Source organism: Sesamum indicum, linkage group LG1, assembly GCF_000512975.1.
Source record: "Sesamum indicum cultivar Zhongzhi No. 13 linkage group LG1, S_indicum_v1.0, whole genome shotgun sequence".
Lineage (NCBI taxonomy): Eukaryota > Viridiplantae > Streptophyta > Magnoliopsida > Lamiales > Pedaliaceae > Sesamum > Sesamum indicum.
The window spans coordinates 12,127,153-12,136,470 of NC_026145.1; the positions used below are offsets into that span (position 1 = coordinate 12,127,153).

General features: G+C 38.5%; 2 protein-coding genes across 4 annotated transcripts; both read right to left on the reverse strand.

Annotated features, from left to right (window-relative positions):
- LOC105164162 (root phototropism protein 3) lies at positions 679–3,602 on the reverse strand. Its single transcript, XM_011082759.2, has 3 exons — positions 2,820–3,602; positions 2,027–2,695; positions 679–1,341 (listed from the first exon to the last, which is right to left on the reverse strand). The coding sequence occupies exons 1-3, from the start codon at positions 2,868–2,870 to the stop codon at positions 811–813; spliced, it is 1,251 nt and encodes a 416-aa protein (XP_011081061.1). The 5' UTR covers positions 2,871–3,602; the 3' UTR covers positions 679–810.
- On the reverse strand, positions 4,062–8,875 carry LOC105164169 (plastidic ATP/ADP-transporter). 3 transcript variants are annotated; one of them, XR_847996.2, is made up of 6 exons: positions 7,662–8,875; positions 6,514–6,768; positions 6,002–6,145; positions 5,557–5,904; positions 4,820–5,235; positions 4,062–4,550 (listed from the first exon to the last, which is right to left on the reverse strand). XR_847996.2 is itself a non-coding variant. In XM_011082772.2 (5 exons), exons 1-5 carry the CDS (start codon positions 8,439–8,441, stop codon positions 4,870–4,872), a joined length of 1,893 nt encoding a protein of 630 aa, XP_011081074.1. In that variant the 5' UTR covers positions 8,442–8,875; the 3' UTR covers positions 4,610–4,869. The 3 variants fall into 3 exon arrangements, 1 of the variants encoding a protein (XP_011081074.1); XR_002286787.1 differs by having other exon boundaries at positions 4,062–4,555; XM_011082772.2 differs by lacking the exon at positions 4,062–4,550 and having other exon boundaries at positions 4,610–5,235.

The window sequence follows — 9,318 nt, forward strand, 5'->3', positions numbered from 1 at the left end:
TTGATACAATTCTTCAAACCACATGATGTATATGTAATTATACCAAATCTCAAAAGTGGACTACGTAATTATCCCTCTGTTTTATAAATAAGTATGGTATTGTGAGTTGAAAATTTGTATGATGTGCAGATAACTTTATTGTCATTTATTTGTTTTAGATGACTTATTCTTTTATAATTTTCTAAAAAGAAATTATGGACTAAAAGGGCAAGAAGAAAATTTCATCTCGTCAGCAACTTTTTATATTTTTCAATTTTTATTTTTTTTTAAAAAAAGGGCAAAATTGATATTTTAGGCTTTCGTTCAAAGATTACATATTTCATTCAATATTAGAAGTATGGATAATTTCTCAACAATAAAAGAATATTTATAATTATGTCAAAAATCAGAAAAACTCATTGTAATTCACTCTATTTTTTATAATTTAATGGTTGTTAAAAAATATATTAATATGTTAATCATCTTTTTATTTTAACAAAAATAAAAACAGTAGCAAAATTGTAATCTAATATTCTAATGGCTAAATGGATGGAAGGTATATACATAAGTCCACTATGGGTTACTGGTAGCCCATGTGCATCATGGACTGAAGCTGTATTACATAGAGTATATTATGTGTTATTAATAGTGGATTTGATTCAATTTGAAATTAAAATTGTAACATTAAATGTGTCAGTCTGATGAGTATAACATAATGAAGTAGCATATTAAATTACTTAGTTTCCCAATACATATAAAAATAAACAGCATTGGATTTGATTAGGAGCATGAGAGAATGGGAATATTGGATATAAGCAAGTGATGATTTGATCAGGACAATGATTTCCTCCTGTTGGAGGAATTCCTTCCTCGTAGAAGCCTTGTCTTAATCTCCAACGGCGATTTCAGCCCCAACCCAACCTCGTTCTCTCCGCCCACCTCTCCCACTCTATTGGCCTTAAACCCCAGCTTCTTCCAGCTGAAATACGACCCTGCTGATCTCTTCTTCTCCACCAGCTTCTCAATCTGCCTCTCCATCGCCATGCACTGGCTCTGCAGCCTCAGCACATCCTCCTTCAGCCTCTTGATTTCCATTTGTTGCACGCTCGTTTCCCTTTTCGAGAAGCACCGCCCCGGCAGCTCAAGCCCCACTCCCGCAGGGCTACGGGCGCCACTCAACGATCCGCTCCAGTCCACGTGCTTGATGAGCTTAGTTTGCTCCGAGAGCAGCACTTGGATCACTGCCCGAACTGGCAGCCTCTCGTTCTGGGCTGCATGGACGGACGCCTCCTGCGACAGCTTCCTGCTGTCGATTAAACTGCATAACGTCTTTCTCTCTTGCTTCGACAAGCTCGGATGCGCCTACTCGACAAGAAAACACGTTAGCGTGGGAAATTCGGGCCTTTTACCGCAACTTATGATGTCGTGTTTTACATTAAATATTCCCCTACCAAATGAACAGCTGGAGCAAATCTGTAACGTAAAACATGTCTGCAGGAGGGTCAGTGTAATTTTTCAAACTCATGAACTTTTTATAATGTTTCAGAACCTCCAAGAATGTCTATTCTATTTGCAGGGGAATGTTTCATTAATCTTTTAGTGGAAGTGCAGCATTGCCTGAATCCTAAACTTTTTAAGTTAATGCAATGTCTCATTAAAGGACAGAAGAAAAGCCAATTTCAGGCAATCTTTGTGTCAGGATAAGAGGTATGTATCATATGCAATGACAGTGCCTAAAGATTAACCTATCTGCTTAACTCTCTTTAGCGGAAGAATCTTGTTGTGGTCACAATACCAAAAAGGCCTCCACTTTTATCCCACTTTCGAAGATGTCACTAAATTTGGGGCTGGCAAAAAAAAAAACACACATAGAGAATCTAATCCGGCAGCTGGCTGCATATGATCCAACACCCCTAATCACCACCAGGCTATAGTTGTCCCCGGGCTGACCAAGAATTTTAGCCATTTTCACAGAGCAAAGACAAGCGTAGAACAGAACATATACACTAAAAACAATAGAACATAAGCACAACAAACGCTTACTTACTTTGAGGTACGTGTCGATGGCACGATAAAGTCCATCGTCTGAAGACCGTGCGTGGCTTGGGAGGGCGCTAGCAAGATCGACAAAATCAGGCAATGACAGATGCGAATCAACGGCTGCTTCAGCAAGGTAAGAGTCCACAAGCTTTGCCACCTTCATGACAGCAGCCCCACTCCTAGCAACATCTTCCATACTCGCAAACCTCTTTACTAGACGAAGAACAAGCTCAAAATCAAGCAATGCGGTAGACGTGTGGCTAAAAGACGGTATCATCAATTCTTTCAAAGAAGCCTGATCGAGCTGCCAAGAGACTCGTTTCTCAAGCTCGGCCCGATAGGATGGCCCAACGTGAACCATGTTGGCGACTCTTAGGAGCCTCAAGAGGAAGTTGCAAGGGATGGACTCCTTCTCTGGAGGCAGAATTGCGACAAGAGCTTGTATGAAGAACCTTTTCTTTGTCCATGAAGCTGTCACACTTTCTTGGGAGTCCTCATAATGGGCCACAGCCCGATCGCCCTCGTCATCAGCCAGCTCAGGCAGCCATTTGGAGGCATAATGTGTTATGGTTGAGGCAATCAGGTCTGGCTTGGTTTCCTTCACCTTGATGTCTGATAGGGTGTTGATGAAATAATCCATGTCTGATGATGTGATGAATTCTGGCAGTTCCATGTTCTGCATTTTTGGGCTAATTCTTCTCAAGTGAAAATATGGTAGTGAAGTATGGGCGCATTCACTCAGCTATAGCTGCATAAGTAGTGGAAATTAACAAGTGGGGAAAAGTATGCAAAAAGGTCACCTTTCTGTGTGAAAATTCTAGCACTGCTGCCTGTGCTGTCTGTGAGCCCATTATTTGGAAGTTCTCAAGTCAGGCCTGTGATATATCAATCATGTAATCACTTGGCATTTTTTGTTGTTGATAAGGTGCAAAGTTGCAAAAGAAGCGCGACGCTAATTTCCCTTCATTTTTGCGACGTTATATGAATTTTCACTGTCACACTAAGTTATAGTTACATTCAAAAGGGCAAGTCAGTCACCCCAACCCCATAAAGGGCCAATTACTACAGGCCGAAGGCATAGAGTCACTTGACAAATTACTCAGTAATAAGGAAAACAGGCTAACATATGCTGGTTCAGTTGGTAAAAATGGATCACTTCATATAAAAAAGTCGTGCACCTTTTGCCAAGACAAGAATGCCGTTGGGAGAAAAAGTGTCTGTAGTAATTTGGCAGTACTAAAATGATAAGTCCTGACAATATTGATTGTGGTTGTTTACCACTGAGTTGTGCAAATATGTGGTTAGAAAATGAGGATAAGATGGTAAAAGAAGAGGTGAGAGAAGGAGAGATCCAATCCCTTCAAGTCTCTATCCCCATTTTGTTGTGTGGTGTCTTAATGAATTTTGTTCATGGAATAGAGAATAAGGCATTGTGTGTCATAGGATGGAATATTTGCATTAACTTTTCTTTGTCTTATTTCTCTGTCACTTTTCTTTCTCAACTGCTGCTCAAATTGTGACATCAAACTTTCAGAGAACAGCAAGAGAATACTTATGCAGGGAACTTTGCAGCTCTGCCCGTTAACTACTGTCTGGTAGCTTGATAGTTCAAGTGAAACAGAATGTGTGTTCCCATAAAGTAAATCATGATATTAAATCAATTAAACACGACCCAGGTTGCAGTAATCGATCCATAACTTGATTATAAGTGATTCTAATGCACTATATTTTGATGGGACTGCAATTATGGGCTTATACAGTCGGACATTGTTGGGACTCCTGCTGTCACACCCAATAAAGAGGGAAAAAACGTGTAATGAATTGACAAATGTACTGCTGACGTCAAGATTCTTGATTTTTTTGTCCCCAACCAAAACCCAGCATCGTCTGCTTTGTTGCAGCAATTAATGGGCAAACTGAAGCTCATTTGGTGGAGTTTGTATCTTGTAAGGAGTCGGGCCGCTTCAGTACACAAAAGAATACCAGAAATGCAAAAGTTTACGGCATTCGATAGCCAAAGAATGTCGGAATAAAAAGCTCTATTAATCGGACAATTTAACCTTAAATTGGTACCTTAAGGATCAAATGTCTTGCTGTTATATCCTCTTTTACATGCAAGTAAGAATTTGCTGTAGCAGTGAGCTTCTATCTATCGTTGTCTTAAAAGTTGTAAGTTAGCCCGTAACTGATAACAACATTAAACAACACTCCAAGCAACAATTCTCAACTGTAGCCCAACCACAACAGCAATTCTTACCATGCAGAACTAGAAGACATAACGGTACTCAAATGCACAACAGTGATTGCAAAATCTTGCATAATTACAGCAAACTTGAAGTGATCTTCACTGCTTCTCATGTACACTCTGTCCAACACAAATACCATAAAGAGAAAATTTTGGTACTCCATATCACCTGATTGTCGAGCCCTGATCTTTTCACCCCAGCGAGGTTTTCTTGGCTCGGTCATGTGCAGCAACCATGGGCCACTGTCTGAAGCAGCATTCGCGAATTTTCCATGAAGCAAAAACCCTGCACTTTTCGAGACAAGAGAAACTCAAGTTCGTAGCTTTATTGTAAACATAGGTGTATAGGATGCCAAACCCAAATTCAAGAGCCATGATTGGAATAATAGGATAGACACTTTCGACTACAGAGGTAAAATATGCTAAATTTAAGTAAATAAACGATAATGAATCACATGACTGTCTTGGTTCTAATTATTTCTGCCTAAAAGAAAATCTTACAAGGAATGAAATCCAAGAATATCTGGGAACTAAATCTTAAGAACTAGGCTCAACCTTATGAATCTTTGTAATATATATTCTTATTCCTCTAGCGGATAGTATGATCAGATGTTCCTAGGAGATGAGGATTCGGATGAAGCATTTGATGAGTCGCCTCCCGTTGGATTTAGCGTCGAGCCACTACCAAGAGAGCCATTGCCACTTTCATTCGATGACACAATGGGAATTTTCACGGCTGCTCTTTCCATCTCCTTTTCAAGTTCTTCTTCTCGCCTCAATGCAGTGAACTGACCGTCTAAAGACTTGGCAGCTCCTAGCCATGCAAGAACAATTACGAGAAGAATACCTCCGAGATAGGGAGTCGAATTTGCGAGGGACCCAAAGGTTAAAATCATGAACTGCTGAATAAGAGCACCTCCTGATTTGCCCAATGGATTACAGACAACGTCAATTGCTGCTTTCCCTTTAACCTGAGAACAGAAACAATTGCATTATTAACACAAGAAAGAGACAGTGGTGATCGTTGAATATCTAACATCATCATTCGTCGACTTCTCAACATGGAAACTTAAATGCTATGCAGGGATAATTCCTGCCTAGAAATCGATCTTTGGGGAAAAAGTGATAAAAATAAGTTTAGAAAAATGAGTAATGATCTGAGACATGTGCTTGAATGGGTTGTTTCTAGGAGAAAAAGTTATATAATGATAACCTAAAACATTCTTGCTCTATAAATTATTATCACTTTGAAAGAAATAAGTTGAGATATGATAGTAAAGTCAACGGCCAACCTTAGTGTCCTCGTCCAAAGGAATGTAAGCCATTTCCTTGCATGGATCGAACAAGCTATACTTTGCACTTTTACTAAAAATGTTCTGCATTGCTCCGACATAAACAGCTGCTAAGAGTGGAGTCAGTCCAAACTTGGCAAGAGCTGGAGCAAGAGGGTCGCCGAACAAAATCAGGGAGAAGAAGCCAACTCCGGTCAGAAGCAGGACTGTAGGTGTGATCTTTGCTGCAACTCCCCAACCATATTTGTTAAAGATCCATTGGCTCAAAAGCATCATTGTGAAAGTTGCTATTCCAGTAGCAGTCGAGAAGTCGCCCATAAAGGATGAATACTCGTTTGGCGTTGGAAACTGTGCAATTTAGAGAGAGAGAGAGAGAGAGAGAAAGGATGAAATAATATAACTTGGTATGGATGTTGCAAGAAGGGAAGGTTTGGAGTCATTTTACCTGAGCTTTGAGCTTCGATTTCCATGTAACCTCAACGAGGTTGATACTAATACCATATGCCACAACCAAAGTGGCAAGATCTCTAATATATCTTGATGATACCAAGAATTTTAAGCTCTCCATTGTCCCCATTTTTGGCTTCTCCTGGACAAGAAAAAACCACCAAGTTTAGTGAAGATTGAGAACAGAAATTCAGTTAACAAACCATTAACCTCCTAACAGTAGAAAACTAAAGCTATTGAAAATCTCAAGAACTCCAGCAATAATTTTTTCGAAAATTGTATCGTAATATCGGCTGTGCAAGCATAAGCCACCAAGCTTCCCACGAGCTTGGAGTTGATTGGCTTGGCATTCAATTTTTCAAATACTAGGATTCCTAAACACAGTAATTAATACTGAGAAAGACTCGAAGAAAGGCTTGCATCAAACCAAGTGGATAGAAACATATACTAGCTGCAAAATAACATCAACAGAATATTACTCGGAACAACATAATCTTGCAGCAAATATACCTTCTTCTTCTGACTACGGGTGGGAAGAGGAACATTATGATTCACCCACCAGTAAAGGAAACAAATTGCAAGCCCCATCCCCACCACGATACTCATCATTCCCTTCAGGGATATGGCCCAACCATCGACTCCAGGACCAAGGTTTTCTCTCAATTGAGAGAAGTATTTCACAGTTCGACCAGAGAAAACAAGGGCAACGTTTGCTCCAAGACCAAAAAGGGGATAGAATTTCTTGGCTTCCTCGACAGTAGTGATCTGCGAGATAATGCATTATAATACTGTTAAAACATCCACTTTTCTGTCCTCATGAATTGAGTAATGTCAACAACTTTATAACATCAGGGAAAGCATGATAGCTTACAACGTTTGGTATAATGATATGTTCATACTAGTTACTTGTCTACTCCTTTAGTGAGAAATGTAAGGGAATGACACATGATAACCCATAAATTTTGTTCGTATAGACACCAATCAGTGAGAATGCAATCAACTGAGCACCAGGCATCCACCTAACTTTATGCAGAAATCTATAAATATATACTGAATACTCCAAACAGAAAATAAAAGTACACCAAATAATCGTTATAAGAAAAACCATGGAGATAACTATAACAAGAATGATCATTGCCTAATCATCATTTAACAAACTTTTATCTAGCACCGAGCTAATTTACATAGCGTGGAAACCCCAGAACCAGAAGTAGTAGGATCAATTCTCATAATAATAATAAATAAATAAAAATATGTCGAAATTTTTTTGTGAAAATTATCAAATTCAAAATAAATGTCCGATAGCACATCGATCAGTTAATTCAATAAGAAATGGGAGTTAGCACTCGATTTCGTTCGTGCCGTTCAATCGAATCCAATTTAATTGTTTACTTATTCAATGAGTGAATTTGCAAGCTTAACCAAGCTATTTTGAAAATTTCAAGTGGATGAATAAGGATCTTGAGTACACCTGCCTAATCACAGATAACCAGGAATCTCAAACACCAGACAGATGAAAAGGATCGAATAAGTTTTGTTAACTCGTGAAATCATTTGTATGTATCAAAAGGAAAAATCCGGAATTACTTCTGAGAGCAAACCATAGTAAAAAAGACACATCCAAACACATATTTGTAATACTGCACTGAGACCATTACCTGATTAGCAAACCCCCAAAACAGAACCGAGATAACCACGCTTCCCCAGAGTTCAGCCATGACATAGAACAAGCAGAAACTCCAGATTCTCATGATTGCAAGAGGTCCAAGAAATCTTGGACCCAAAATGTTCAGAAGCTTATCAGCAAGAGCTGTGGGGTGGAAATAGTGGCTGAGAGGATATAAAACAAACCCAAATGCTCCAAAAAAGGCTATAAATGGAAGAATAACAGAGTAGAAAAGAGCCTCTTTTGACAACACATTAGCCAGTTGTGTGTACAAGAGCATAAACCCAACAGCCATCGGCAAATTCACCCAAGTTTTTAAGAAAGGTATGATTTCAGCACTAGACCCTTTGGCTGTAACCACCAAAACATCCTTAGTGTCCCTGAGAATTGTGTAGTTAAACAGAATACAGAAAAACATCATTCCAAGTGGTATGATTTTCTTGAGAGTCACCAGCTCCATGCCCATAAACTTGGGTGATTCTTTCTCTCCATACAAAGGCTGCCCATCACCTGATGCAGCAGCAGCCTCAGCTCTACATATGGGATAGTTTCCATTCTTTTGGCCTACTAATTGAGGTTTTGTCACAAATCCGTGGAATTTTGAGAACCCATTAAGAGTTAAAGAGGACCCATTGAGTGTTCTTGATTTTAACGGAGGATTTATAGGGTTGAATCTATACCTCAAATCACATGAGGGTTGTGCAAGAAAAGCTCTGGTTCTGGGGTTTGAAGGTAAGGACAGAAGCCCTTTTGACTGTAAAACACCTTGCATTTCTCCAACCCCTCTCTTTCTCCCTACTTTTCCTTATTCCCCCACACACTTCCCTATATAAAGATTTGATTTTTATCAAGTGAACACAAGAGAAAGAGAGATGGGTGATGAAGATAAGGTGAGGTGATGGAGCCGAAGATAGTTTTTTTTGCTCAGAGAGGTTCTGAGGAAGATACACAAATATCTATATACTACCTCACACAGAAACCAAACCCTTGTTCTTGAATCAAGACAAAATATTTGAAAGTATATAAAAAAATACAAGTTTTTCCCTGAAATTCTTGGATTAAGAAGAATCAAAAACCTTGATGTCAGGGATTTGCAGTAAACTGTGATTTCTTAGCCTAAGCAGCGTATGAACAATTCTTCCACTTGCAGTTTCTTGCAATAAAAAAAACAAAAAATAAAGGGACAAGAATGAATACCTAAATTTAAAAAAAAAAAAAAAAAAAAAAAAAAAGAAACTCTAAGAGGAGAGAGAAGTGTGCGGAGAGAGAAAGAGAGTAAAGGGTAGCAATCAAAATAGGATCTTTACTTGAATCACAACTAAAAAGTGCAAGAGAATCATGTGAATAAAGCGCATATGTAGCCAAGAGTGAGTCCTAAATTTGACCAAGTGAAGTGATGTACAATTTCCCCCTCAAACTCAAACATACGTTGTTGGAATTATTACAAAATTTTCTGGCCATTTAATTTTTTTTTGTGCCTTTATTTTTTTTAAAGTGAACTGAACAAATTAATAATAATATATAATTTATATAAAAAAAATGAGACTAAGTAAGATTGACGTATCGATAATTATATGCAAAATCATCCTATTAAAAAATAAATAGATATATGTATTCTTGCAAAGTTTTAGGATGATTTAATATTTTGA